Raw genomic sequence first — 15,000 nt, 5'->3', positions numbered from 1 at the left:
GACTAACTTTTTAGCTCACTAGCCTAGTGGCTAGTATCAGGTCTGATTTCACTAGCCAGAATTAATCTAAATTTGTACTAGCCAGTCTCGTCATGCGCAGTTTCATTCATTGGAAAAAATATCATGAAAAAAATTCAACATTTCCAAACACAAGTCGCGGTTTTAGTAAATATTCTCATATCCATCCTCGCAACAGTGGTGCAAATATGCTAGATTGTACTGCTTCCTGTATTTTTCTCACAAAGGCAAAGTTTTCGTGGCCTTGAGCCAATAGACCAATTTCGATATATCAAAATTCAGTCGAAAACAAAAGGCATCATCTCGAGGCTCTGGGGAATAAACTCATACAAATCCTTACATTTATTCCCCAGGGCCTCGAGATGATGTCTTTTGTTTAGGACTGAATTTTTATATATCGAAATTGGTCTATTCTCACAGAACCATTGCCAAAACTTTGCAACTCACAAAATTATGCACTGAAGTGTGGAAAATGCGGAATAACGTAAATTAAGAAATATTCCGTAAATAAAACTAAACTTCTCGCTTGGAAGTCTGTGGAAAGGCTATTCTTTTGATTAGAGCTATTTGTGATTGAAATTTTAACCTGAAAGCGCCATTCTATGCATAAAGCAAAAAAGCAGCAGAATGTGGGAAAATAATATCTTAAATTAGATATACAAAAAAATTCGAAAGGACAGACTTGCCCTCATATAAGAACTGATTTTCTTTTTAAAAGTCTCAAACAGCAATCCAACGTTTTATGCTTGATTAACTTTTGGAGTCAATTAATATTCGGCGGCCACAGTGCTCGCAAGCAAGTTTTCTCTCTTTTTATGTGAGATTCACCATTCCTACATTGTAGTAGACTAGATAAGTTGCTCCCTATCTCTTTCTTTTTTTTAATTTGAACTAAATTATATTTGGATTCAATTTCTAAACAAGTATGTGACCTCTTTCCATATACTTGTAACAACGTCGCAAACAGCCACAAACAGTTTGCGTTGGCTCGATCACAAACACTGTCAGTTTTTGCGTTTGTGTTTGCGATCCTGTTTTCCATACACTGTATGCGTGATTGCTTTACGCAACTTGATCATGTGACATCGTAAGAAAAGGGTGCAAAAATAGAAGCAGAATTAGTTTTTTGCGTCGAGTTCAACTTCTTATGTTGGAATTGTTGTGATGTCACAGATTCTGTGTCCGATACATTTTCAAGGAGCAGCAACGGTTGCAGCATAGCCAGTATCAAATTATACGTAGGACCTGGCTCTTTGTGATTAAGAACTTTACTACAGGTATATTTGGCGGGGTATTCCCTTAAGATATTCATTAAATTCACACTGTTTTGAGGATGCCATTTTAGGCCATTTTAGCCTCTAAATCGTCAAAACATATCACATCCACAAAAATATCATTGATTGATCGCAAACAATGAGAAACAGTTTATGATAAATGTGTTTCCATATTGTTGTTTCCTCGCTTTTTCATTGCTACTCGTCGGCAACAAGATGTACATAACGTTAGAAAATTTTCTATCTCTTGTGTCTTGTTTGCGATCATCGACGATTGGTCAGGGATGAACGCAAACTGTTTGTGATCAAGCTCATGGAGAAGTTCCGCATGATTTCACACGTGATTAATCGTTCGTAGCGTGGCGTGGGGAAAGTGTAATCTATGTTTGTTTCCTCTTCAGTTTTTTTTCAGCTTATCATTTTTTAAGGTAGTAAATTCCATAGAATCCTCTCAAAGTTGTGAGTTTCTACATTTTGTATTCTCTCCTTTTGCCTTATCCCATAACAAATATTTTGCATTTTGTTTTCGTCCAGAACTCTACTGCTTCACAATAATTATTTACTTGCCCCAATGGCTAGTGGACACTTAAAATCTACTAGCCACAAGTGAAACTTCACTAGCCTGTGGCTACATGTAGTTGGCTACCGTGAATGTTGAGCCCTGAATTACTTTCACTTCTCGCTGCATCAAAAAATAACATAATGAGGGGATTAAATATTTCCCTGTGATTAAAACGTAAAACTTGGCCATTTTCCATTTGAAAGACATTGCTTTTGCCAAAAAAAAAAATCGACGATCAGTTGATTGAAAACAATATAAAACAATCAGTATAAAATTGCGAAGCAAGACTTGAATGAACGGTGCCGTGAAATGCAGTAAAATCAATTTCGCCTGGAATGTAAGAAGTTTTTTTCCCGAAATAATTAAATTAAGGTTGACAAATGTACAGGAAAGCACTTTGATCTTACAAGCTTTTGTTGCGAAGTTTGAACTTGCGGAAAGGTCAGAAGCTTCGTTGATGGGCATCTTGGTATGCCAACGATCCAAACTCCAGTTTCGGTAACGGAAAGGTCAAAATAATGATCAGGGGTCAGCTACAGGATTACAATAGGCACTTAATGGTTGGCCTCAAGGGAAATGGTGAGTTTTGCATCATTGAGGGTCAAGGGAAAACAAAACTTAAGTCTTTCCTGTGGGGCCAGTCATTATGTGTTTTGTTATACCCCAACTCAAAATACATGTAGAACTGTTTTGCTCAGTTTTTGGAAGCTTTCGTCCAAATTTTGCTCTTTGCAGAAGTTTCTCAACGTTTTCACAGCATTGTGGGTGGCCTTGTTAGTAGACTTGGAGCTTTTGTCTCATCGAAGCTGTTCAATTTCTTCTTCAGTTCTTGTTGTTTGAAACCGTTTAGCTGCCATGACTGCATAAAAATTATTTGCTTGACGCGGCTGGCATACATACTGTATTTGCTGCTGTTTCGGAGGTGCATGACCTGATCATTTGCGAGTCGAAAGTTCAAGTCATTGTTTCCCTAGGGAGTTAGTGAGTTTTGTTTTCCCTAGGGAGTTAGTGAGATTTGACCCATGACACATGACACGTTCTCCTCCAATCAGAAAACGTATTTGAGTTGGGAGGTATAATAAAAGAGTTTCATTGTGTTTCATTCAGTGAATGTAAAAAGAAATTTAAACTGTTAGTTTGTTTCAAACTCACAATGACCAGTTGACACCACTCTTCAATTCAAATGTTCTGGTAAGGTGATCACAGGAATTAAATATTCATTTTATTGTCCATCTATTGTTTCGTGGAACAATGAACATCACAGCTAAATATGAGTTTGAATAACAAAAGAAAAACGTATGTCAAATGCTTGTTTGGAAACGTGCATTTAAAAGCATGTGTGCGCAAAAATCGTGCATGTGTTTTGCGTCTGCGTAGGATGCTTATTTCTAGTCAGCACTGTACCTTGTGCAATCTCAGTCCAGCCTTATCACAAATGACCTGACTCACCTTAATCAAAGCAATATCTTGCTCTACACTAGGGACAGATTTGAGTCCATCATCCACATAAAAGTCTCTTCGTATGAACTCAGCTGTGTTTGCACAAAATTCTTCCTTTCCATTGTCGGCTGCTCTCTTGAGCCCGAAATTCACGCAGCCTGGAGAGCTACATGTACCCGCACCAAAAAGATGCACCTTCATTCTGTACTCTATCACTTCATTAGTGGAATCTCCATCCTTCCACCAAAGAAAAAGGCTACTTCTTCTTGTCTGAATCTGCACAGGATTCCCAAAAGATCTTTGGTTACGTCAGGTCCTTTCAACAGAGAGTCATTTAGGGACACTCCCTCAAACTTAGTTGAACAGTCTAAAACTACCCTTATTTGCTTAGCTTTTCAAGGATGGTAAACACTGGATTGTGGCACATAATTAATCATTCCATCCTGTGCTTCAAGTTGATCCTCGGGCACTCTCTCAGCACAAGAAGCGATCATGTCCTCCAAGAATGATCGATAATCTTCAAAAAATTTGGGTTGTTTTTAGACCTCGCTAGAAGCTACTCCCATCTCTTGACAGCTACATGTACATGTAAGTCACGATTTAAAGGCAGAGACAATCTTTCAGACTTAAGGGGAAGAGGCTTTTTATAAGGACCATCTGCTCTCTTCAGGATGCCCTTTTCTAAAATTTTTAAGGAATTTCTTGTCGCGTCTGCTGAATATGGCTTCTCTCTCAAAGAACTTTTTATGTTTTTATGCAGTCAGATACAAGAAGTGGCACTGTAAGGCACGAAAATTTCTTTTACTAATCAGTGGCACTAAATAACGATTTCGTACGGGTTAATATATAATGAAAATTTGAACTTGATCGTTAGTCTACACAAACATCAACTTCTCCCCTTTACAGCGACATTTTTTTTACACTGGTTGGTTTTCTGCCATTTTTCAGTTATACATGTAGTACAGCATAAATACAGCATAAATTTTATGCCAAAACTTGTAGCATCGCCCTACTCGAGCTTGCTACAACGTTTAAATTTTTTGAACTAAAATGGATTTTCACCTGTTTGAGCCAGTAACACGGTGCACCGGTTATGAGTACCAAATGGGTAACAAATGATAAAATGATAAATCCAATGGTATAAACCTAACCAAGCCGTAATGTAAGCATACGGCTTGGTTATAGACTGCTTACCGTAAGACTGCCAAGTGTTGTCGAGTTAACTGAGTATTAAATGAAGTTCCTGTAGTTTACAAAGTTGCTATGCACGACAGACGCCATGTGATGACTCACCCACTGTGTACATTTGTACATGTAAACAGTTAACATGAATGACCGAATTCTTCCTTAATAAGTGTTTTGTGTGCTTCCTTTAGGTTGGCCCTTACTTCATTGGTTATTCTTTAATACATGTATGTGCTGTTAAAGTAAGGAAATGTACTCATGATGCAATTCTGCCTGATGCAATATCACTTCTTTGTATACTTTGCTGAAGGAAGTTTGTTTCCTCATAGGTCCGCTAACTCAAGTTTTTGGCATAAACATAACTTTGCAAAACACTGTTTAATTTAGTAAAAGTTATGAAATAATGTTACCAACACCAAATACATGTAGTTAATGTGTATCTTCTAGGTCTGCATTTTCTAGGTCTGTGTTTTCTAGGTCTGCGTTTTCTAGACACCCCGAAAAAGGTTCTATTGTATCTTTTTTCGTCTAACCCTGACCTTATTTTATGTGGAGACTTGAAATTCAAACTTGTGCAGTTGTCTTCGTTTTATCATTTCCATTTTGGTGAGAAGTATGGGCAGCCATCCCCGCCAAAAACACATGGAACAGAGAAAAAGGAAATGGTTTAGTGATGGTTTGCCAAACAAAATAAGTAGTTTTGAAATGAAACTGTCGAAAAACAAAACGTTGAGTGTTGTTTTGTGAAGCGGCTTCTTTAAAATTGAAATGGTTTAGATTGTTTTGAAATTGTTCCGACGACGATGTTAAAACGGAACAGAGTAATTCAAATTGGTTTGTTCAACTGAGAATCCATCCGTGAATGAAATGTGAAATGATCATGTCTGACAACAAATGATCTTGTGCCCCGTAGCAGAATGGTTTACTCAAAGAAGGCACGATTCAGCTAATTGACAAATGACTCAACTCACCGGCAAATGGTTTAATCAAGTATCAAATGGTTTAAGAGATGGGCAATCAATGCAGTGTAAAGTCAATTGGACAAGAGAAGACTGGAATGGGTTAGTTAAAGAAGGAACGGTTCAAGTAGTCGACGAACGACTTACATGTAATGGTTTAATGACCAGGCAAGTGATTCAGTGCAATTTGTCAAATGGACAAGACGAGACTGAAATGGTTTAGTTAAAGAACGAATGGTTCAACTAATTGACAGATGACTTCACTTATCGGCCAATGGTTTAATCAAGTGTCAAATAGTTTAATAGCAGCCGCGCATGTGATTCAGTGCAAGGTCAAATGGACAAGTCAAGATCGAAGTGATTTAGTCGCGGGGGGGTCTCACGGAAATATCTGTCATCAGTCCGATAAATCTTGGCACAAACCTGACAGGACTTGTGTACTTTGGGTGAAATTGTTTTCGTCCTTCTTTTTGCATAAAGTATTCTTTTTGTTTTTTGAGAGCAAGGCTAAATGTACAATGTAACTGATTAATGATGTCCACAGCATGAAGATAAACAAGATAAGGTCCTGTTTCCCAGTTCAGAGTTGTCTTCTTGATAGCTTTACTCTGTTTTTGTACATAAAATGGAAACTTTGTCGAAGTGGGGTTTCGTAAAGAACATAGTCTCCTTGCCAGCCGTCTTTCGGGTGTCACACAACAAGCTTTGCGTGACATCCTGACCATTGACTACTGTACCCAACTGACTGAAAAGAAGGGTCCATAAGGTAATCCCCTTTAAAATGACGTACTATCCAGATTTTTGTCAGACTTGGCACAATTGATATTCATACACAGGACACTTAAAAAAGCAATAAAAAGATGGTGTCATTGTGCTTGTTTTTGTGCTGCATGCAAGCAAGGTCACACAAACACCAACCGGGTTGGTGTTAGTGTCACGTTGATTTTTTTGTTGTACTTAAAAATTTTGTGACACAGTGGTCTCTTCTTGTGATCCACCTTCCCACACGCTTGCCGTGGGAGAACGGCTGTGCTGTTCCCAACCCAGCTTACCACATTTGTTGTGTGGAGCTGCCACTTAAAGGGGTGTCTAAGACACCCGCCTGGAATGTTAGCTATGCCATGCTGATGAGGCCTAGCAAGGCCGAAACAGCTGTCCATGGCTGCTAATTGACTGGGTGTAATGGTTGTGTGCATGTGTGATGTGTTGGCCACATTGGGTTGGTGTTTGTGTCACCTTGCTTTTTTTGTTGTACGTAGAAGAAAGGGCATGCAGCGCAAAAACGAGCTAGGTGACACCACCTTTTTGTTGCCGTTTTTTAGTGTCCTGTGTATGAATATCAATTGTGCCAAGTTTGACAAAATCCGGGATAGTGCGTCACTTTGTAGGGAATTACCGTAAGGACCCTTCTTTTTAGTTAGTCTTGTAGTCAATGGTCAGGATGTCACACAAAGCTTGTTGTGTGACATCCTGAAAGACAGCTTCGAAGGAGACTACGTTCTTCACAAAAACCCCACTTCAACACAGTTTCCATTTTATGTACAAAAACAGAGTAAAACTATCGAGAAGACAACTCTGAACTGGGAACTAGGACCTTATCTTGTTTATCTTCATGCTGTGAACATCATTAATCATTTACATTTAGCCCTGCTCTCGAAAAACGAAAAGAATACTTCATGCAAAAAGAAGGACGAAAACAATTTCACCCGGAGTACAACAGGCCTGTCAGGTTCGTGCCAAGTTTTATTGGACGTACTGCTGATATTTACATCAGACCCCCCATTGACTAAATCATTTCAGTCTTGACTTGTCCATTTGACCTTGCACTGAATCACTTGCCCGGCTATTGAACCATTTGACACTTGATTAAACCATTGGCCAGTGAGTTAAGTCGTCCGTCGATTAATTGAACCATGCGTTCTTTAACTAAACCATTTCAGTCTCGTCTTGTCCATTTGACCTTGCACTGAATCACTTTCCTGGCCATTAAACCATTTACTGGTGAGTTAAGCCGTTTGTCGACTAGTTGAACCATTCCTTCTTTAACTAAACCATTTCAGTCTTCTCTTGTCCATTTGACTTTGCACTAAATCAATTGCCCGTGTCTTAAACCATTTGATACTCGATTAAACCATTTGCCGGTGAGTTAAGTCATTTGTCAATTAGCTGAATTGAGCCTTCTTTGAGTAAACCAGTCTGCTACAGGGCACAAGATCATTTGTTCTCAGTTGAATAAACCAATTAGAATTAGTCTGTTCCGTTTTAACATCGTTGTCTGAACCATTTCAAAACAATCTAAACCATTTCAATTTTGACTAAACCGGTTCACAAAAGAACAGTTAACCTTTTCTTTTTGGACAGTTTCATTTCAAAACCACTTATTTTGTTTGACAAACCATCGTAAAACTATTTGTGTTTTCTCTCTCAATTTCTTTATTTTGGGGGATGATGGCCACCCATAGAGAAGCAAGTATTCTTTCCACATACTGTATCATTATTGAACTTGCCAAATTTCAATTTTAATTGATACATACCGGTACTTGTGAGGCATTGGAGCCTACATGTATTCCGGTACTATTTTGAGACCAAATGTAGGAACAAATTTAAGAATGGTTTTTTCTTTTTTCATCGCTTTCATTAGCAATAAATTGTTATGTGTAATCATAGCAATTGCAGCATGTTGATTGCGCATGGAAAAAAAAATTTAAGAATGTACTGTGATTAGTGGAGAAATGAAGTCTATTAATTATCTGAACGCTTATCGTTTGCATATGAGTTATAATTAAAGAATTTAATGCAAAACCAGCAAGCGAAACAAACTTAGGAAATTCTGAAGTCTGATGTTCAAATCATCTTTGCTCCCATGCTGATGCCGTATGTAAGCATACGGCTTGATTAGACTGCTTACCGTAAGTCACTGCCAAGTGTTGTGGAGTTCACTGAGTATTAAATGAAGTTCCTGTAGTTTACAAAGTTGCTATACACAACAGACGCCATGTGACGACTCACGCGATGTGTACGTTTGTACATGTAAACAGTTAACATGAATGACCGAATTCTTCCTTAATAAGTGTTTTGTGTGCTTCCTTTAGGTTGGCCCTTACTTCATTGGTTATTTCTAAATGTTTGCTGTTGAAGTAAGGAAATGACTATTGATGATGCAATTCTGCATGATGCAATAGCACTTCTTTGTATACTTTGCTGAAGGAAGTTTGTTTCCTGATAGGTCCGCTAATTGATTTTTTTTTTTTGGCATAAACGTAACTTTGCAAATCTATTTTATCTGGAGACTTGAAATTCAAACTTGTGCAGTTGTCTTCGTTTTATCATTGCCATTTTGGTGAGAAGTATGGGCAGCCATCGCCGCCAAAAACACATGGAACAGAGAAAAAGGAAATGGTTTAGTGATGGTTTGCCAAACAAAATAAGTGGTTTTGAAATGAAACTGTCGAAAAACAAAAGGTTGAGTGTTGTTTTGTGAAGCGGCTTATTTAAAATTGAAATGGTTTAGATTGTTTTGAAATTGTTCCGACGACGATGTTAAAACGGAACAGACTAATTCATATTGGTTTGTTCAACTGAGAATCCCTCCGTGAATGAAATGTGAAATGATCACGTCTGACAACAAAAAAAATGATCTTGTGCCCTGTAGCAGAATGGTTTACTCAAAGAAGGCACGATTCAGCTAATTGACAAATGACTCAAGTCACTGGCAAATGGTTCAATCAAATATGAAATGGTTTAAGAGACGGGCCATCAATTCAGTGCAAAGTCAACTGGACAAGAGAAGACTGGAATGGGTTAGTTAAAGAAGGAACGGTTCAAGTAGTCGACGAACGACTTAATGGTTTAATGACTGGGCAAGTGATTCAGTGCAATTTGTCAAATAGACAAGACGAGACTGAAATGGTTTAGTTAAAGAACGACTGGTTCAACTAATTGACAGACGACTTCACTCACCGGCCAATGGTTTAATCAAGTGTCAAATGGTTTAATAGCCGGGCAAGTGATTCAGTGCAAGGTCAAGTGGACAAGTCAAGATCGAAGTGATTTAGTCGACGGGGGGGTCTGACGTAAACATCTGTCGTCAGCCCGATAAATCTTGGCACAAACCTGACAGGACTTGTGTACTTTGGGTGAAATTGTTTTCGTCCTTCTTTTTGCATGAAGTATTGTTTTTGTTTTTTGAGAGCAAGGCTAAATGTACAATGTAACTGATTAATGATGTCCACAGCATGAAGATAAACAAGATAAGGTCTTGTTTCCCAGTTCAGAGTTGTGTTCTTGATAGCTTTACTCTGTTTTTGTACATAAAATGGAAACTGTGTCGAAGTGGGGTTTCGTAAAGAACATAGTCTCCTTGGCAGCCGTCTTTCGGGTGTCACACAACAAGCTTTGCGTGACATCCTGACCATTGACTACTGTACCTGACTGACTGAAAAGAAGGGTCCTTAAGGTAATCCCCTTTAAAATGACGTACTATCCAGATTTTTGTCAGACTTGGCACAATTGATATTCATACACAGGACACTTAAAAAGGCAATAAAAAGATGGTGTCATTGTGCTTGTTTTTGTGCTGCATGCAAGCAAGGTCACACAAACACCAACCGGGTTGGTGTTAGTGTCGCATTGGTTTTTTTGTTGTACTTAAAAATTTTGTGACACAGTGGTCTCTTCTTGTGATCCACCTTCCCACACGCTTGCCGTGGGAGAATGGCTGTGCTGTTCCCAACCCAGCTTACCACATTTGTTGTGTGGAGCTGCCACTTAAAGGGGTGTCTAAGACACCCGCCTGGAATGTTAGCTATGCCATGCTGATGAGGCCTAGCAAGGCCGAAACAGCTGTCCATGGCTGCTAATTGACTGGGTGTAATGGTTGTGTGCATGTGTGATGTGTTGGCCACATTGGGTTGGTGTTTGTGTCACCTTGCTTTTTTTGTTGTACGTAGAAGAAAGGGCATGCAGCGCAAAAACGAGCTAGGTGACACCACCTTTTTGTTGCCTTTTTTTAGTGTCCTGTGTATGAATATCAATTGTGCCAAGTTTGACAAAATCCGGGATAGTGCGTCATTTTGTAGGGAATTACCGTAAGGACCCTTCTTTTTAGTCAGTCTTGTAGTCAATGGTCAGGATGTCACACAAAGCTTGTTGTGTGACATCCTGAAAGACAGCTTCGAAGGAGACTACGTTCTTCACAAAAACCCCACTTCAACACAGTTTCCATTTTATGTACAAAAACAGAGTAAAACTATCGAGAAGACAACTCTGAACTGGGAACTAGGACCTTATCTTGTTTATCTTCATGCTGTGAGCATCATCAATCATTTACATTTAGCCCTGCTCTCGAAAAACGAAAAGAATACTTCATGCAAAAAGAAGGACGAAAACAATTTCACCCGGAGTACAACAGGCCTGTCAGGTTCGTGCCAAGTTTTATTGGACGTACTGCTGATATTTACATCAGACCCCCCATTGACTAAATCATTTCAGTCTTGACTTGTCCATTTGACCTTGCACTGAATCACTTGCCCGGCTATTAAACCATTTGACACTTGATTAAACCATTGGCCAGTGAGTTAAGTCGTCCGTCGATTAGTTGAACCATGCGTTCTTTAACTAAACCATTTCAGTCTCGTCTTGTCCATTTGACCTTGCACTGAATCACTTTCCTGGCCATTAAACCATTTACTGGTGAGTTAAGCCGTTTGTCGACTAGTTGAACCATTCCTTCTTTAACTAAACCATTTCAGTCTTCTCTTGTCCATTTGACTTTGCACTGAATCAATTGCCCGTGTCTTAAACCATTTGATACTCGATTAAACCATTTGCCGGTGAGTTAAGTCATTTGTCAATTAGCTGAATTGAGCCTTCTTTGAGTAAACCAGTCTGCTACAGGGCACAAGATCATTTGTTCTCAGTTGAATAAACCAATTAGAATTAGTCTGTTCCGTTTTAACATCGTCGTCTGAACCATTTCAAAACAATCTAAACCATTTCAATTTTGACTAAACCGGTTCACAAAAGAACAGTTAACCTTTTCTTTTTGGACAGTTTCATTTCAAAACCACGTATTTTGTTTGACAAACCATCGTAAAACTATTTGTGTTTTCTCTCTCAATTTCTTTATTTTGGGGGATGATGGCCACCCATAGAGAAGCAAGTATTCTTTCCACATACTGTATCATTATTGAACTTGCCAAATTTCAATTTTAATTGATACATACCGGTACTTGCGAGGCATTGGAGCCTACATGTATTCCGGTACTATTTTGAGACCAAATGTAGGAACAAATTTAAGAATGGTTTTTTCTTTTTTCATCGCTTTCATTAGCAATAAATTGTTATGTGTAATCATAGCAATTGCAGCATGTTGATTGCGCATGGAAAAAAAAATTTAAGAATTTACTGTGATTAGTGGAGAAATGAAGTCTATTAATTATCTGAACGCTTATCGTTTGCATATGAGTTATAATATTATTAAAGAATTTAATGCAAAACCAGCAAGCGAAACAAACTTAGGAAATTCTGAAGTCTGATGTTCAAATCATCTTTGCTCCCATGCTGATGCCGTATGTAAGCATACGGCTTGATTAGACTGCTTACCGTAAGTCACTGCCAAGTGTTGTGGAGTTCACTGAGTATTAAATGAAGTTCCTGTAGTTTACAAAGTTGCTATACACAACAGACGCCATGTGACGACTCACGCGATGTGTACGTTTGTACATGTAAACAGTTAACATGAATGACCGAATTCTTCCTTAATAAGTGTTTTGTGTGCTTCCTTTAGGTTGGCCCTTACTTCATTGGTTATTTCTAAATGTTTGCTGTTGAAGTAAGGAAATGACTATTGATGATGCAATTCTGCATGATGCAATAGCACTTCTTTGTATACTTTGCTGAAGGAAGTTTGTTTCCTGATAGGTCCGCTAATTGATTTTTTTTTTTTGGCATAAACGTAACTTTGCAAATCTATTTTATCTGGAGACTTGAAATTCAAACTTGTGCAGTTGTCTTCGTTTTATCATTGCCATTTTGGTGAGAAGTATGGGCAGCCATCGCCGCCAAAAACACATGGAACAGAGAAAAAGGAAATGGTTTAGTGATGGTTTGCCAAACAAAATAAGTGGTTTTGAAATGAAACTGTCGAAAAACAAAAGGTTGAGTGTTGTTTTGTGAAGCGGCTTATTTAAAATTGAAATGGTTTAGATTGTTTTGAAATTGTTCCGACGACGATGTTAAAACGGAACAGACTAATTCATATTGGTTTGTTCAACTGAGAATCCCTCCGTGAATGAAATGTGAAATGATCACGTCTGACAACAAAAAAAATGATCTTGTGCCCTGTAGCAGAATGGTTTACTCAAAGAAGGCACGATTCAGCTAATTGACAAATGACTCAAGTCACTGGCAAATGGTTCAATCAAATATGAAATGGTTTAAGAGACGGGCCATCAATTCAGTGCAAAGTCAACTGGACAAGAGAAGACTGGAATGGGTTAGTTAAAGAAGGAACGGTTCAAGTAGTCGACGAACGACTTAATGGTTTAATGACTGGGCAAGTGATTCAGTGCAATTTGTCAAATAGACAAGACGAGACTGAAATGGTTTAGTTAAAGAACGACTGGTTCAACTAATTGACAGACGACTTCACTCACCGGCCAATGGTTTAATCAAGTGTCAAATGGTTTAATAGCCGGGCAAGTGATTCAGTGCAAGGTCAAGTGGACAAGTCAAGATCGAAGTGATTTAGTCGACGGGGGGGTCTGACGTAAACATCTGTCGTCAGCCCGATAAATCTTGGCACAAACCTGACAGGACTTGTGTACTTTGGGTGAAATTGTTTTCGTCCTTCTTTTTGCATGAAGTATTGTTTTTGTTTTTTGAGAGCAAGGCTAAATGTACAATGTAACTGATTAATGATGTCCACAGCATGAAGATAAACAAGATAAGGTCTTGTTTCCCAGTTCAGAGTTGTGTTCTTGATAGCTTTACTCTGTTTTTGTACATAAAATGGAAACTGTGTCGAAGTGGGGTTTCGTAAAGAACATAGTCTCCTTGGCAGCCGTCTTTCGGGTGTCACACAACAAGCTTTGCGTGACATCCTGACCATTGACTACTGTACCTGACTGACTGAAAAGAAGGGTCCTTAAGGTAATCCCCTTTAAAATGACGTACTATCCAGATTTTTGTCAGACTTGGCACAATTGATATTCATACACAGGACACTTAAAAAGGCAATAAAAAGATGGTGTCATTGTGCTTGTTTTTGTGCTGCATGCAAGCAAGGTCACACAAACACCAACCGGGTTGGTGTTAGTGTCGCATTGGTTTTTTTGTTGTACTTAAAAATTTTGTGACACAGTGGTCTCTTCTTGTGATCCACCTTCCCACACGCTTGCCGTGGGAGAATGGCTGTGCTGTTCCCAACCCAGCTTACCACATTTGTTGTGTGGAGCTGCCACTTAAAGGGGTGTCTAAGACACCCGCCTGGAATGTTAGCTATGCCATGCTGATGAGGCCTAGCAAGGCCGAAACAGCTGTCCATGGCTGCTAATTGACTGGGTGTAATGGTTGTGTGCATGTGTGATGTGTTGGCCACATTGGGTTGGTGTTTGTGTCACCTTGCTTTTTTTGTTGTACGTAGAAGAAAGGGCATGCAGCGCAAAAACGAGCTAGGTGACACCACCTTTTTGTTGCCTTTTTTTAGTGTCCTGTGTATGAATATAAATTGTGCCAAGTTTGACAAAATCCGGGATAGTGCGTCATTTTGTAGGGAATTACCGTAAGGACCCTTCTTTTTAGTCAGTCTTGTAGTCAATGGTCAGGATGTCACACAAAGCTTGTTTTGTGACATCCTGAAAGACAGCTTCGAAGGAGACTACTTTCTTCACAAAAACCCCACTTCAACACAGTTTCCATTTTATGTACAAAAACAGAGTAAACTGTCGAGAAGACAACTCTGAACTGGGAACTAGGACCTTATATATATATATATTTTTTTTTTTACTTAAGTACAGAAAGATGTCCAACTATATGTTCAAATGGGTGTTGGTATTAAAAAATTTAATCTGATTCAAAACATTTTCACTGGTTTAAAAAAAAAGTTGAACTAGTGGAAAAAAAATGAACTACAACATATATTCACACGTTCCCAATCTTGCATTTCTGTTGCAAACCAAAATTTAACATCCTCTGTGTCAATACCATCATCTGTCTACCAAAAATTCCCCGTCATTTCTCTCTTATGCATACTTATGTAACTATTTTATCTGACACAAATACATGTACACAATAATAAACTTGTGAAATTAAAATAAATTTGAAATATTTATGTAATAAAGCATGTTTTTTGTTTGTCTTTAGAGATTTTCGTTGTGATTGTGGCAACAGGAAATTTTCTACTTTCAAGTGCAAGTTGTTTGGGGTAAGTGTATTTTGTCTGGTGATTTTCATACATGTAGTACAGTTGAACCATCTAAAATGCCAAGAGATATTAATGCAATAATTATTTATACTAATGCAATAATTATTAGTAGTAGGCACAAAATATTTGACCATTCCA

The 15,000-nt window shown here is 38.5% G+C and overlaps 1 protein-coding gene across 2 annotated transcripts in view; it reads left to right on the top strand.

Annotated features, from left to right (window-relative positions):
* The window catches only part of LOC138026666 (putative E3 ubiquitin-protein ligase UBR7), an 83,706-nt gene that overhangs the window by 12,464 nt on the left and 56,242 nt on the right, over window positions 1–15,000 (top strand). For both annotated transcript variants that reach the window (XM_068874103.1, XM_068874102.1), the window contains exon 3: window positions 14,802–14,862. In XM_068874103.1, the coding sequence (XP_068730204.1) occupies window positions 14,802–14,862 (61 nt within the window). The remainder of the gene's footprint in view (window positions 1–14,801; window positions 14,863–15,000) is intronic.

This window comes from Montipora capricornis, chromosome 12 (genome assembly GCF_036669925.1).
Source record: "Montipora capricornis isolate CH-2021 chromosome 12, ASM3666992v2, whole genome shotgun sequence".
Classification (NCBI taxonomy): Eukaryota; Metazoa; Cnidaria; class Anthozoa; order Scleractinia; family Acroporidae; genus Montipora; species Montipora capricornis.
Note: the sequence above shows the minus strand (reverse complement) of the source record. Positions and strands in the feature narration are given on the sequence as shown.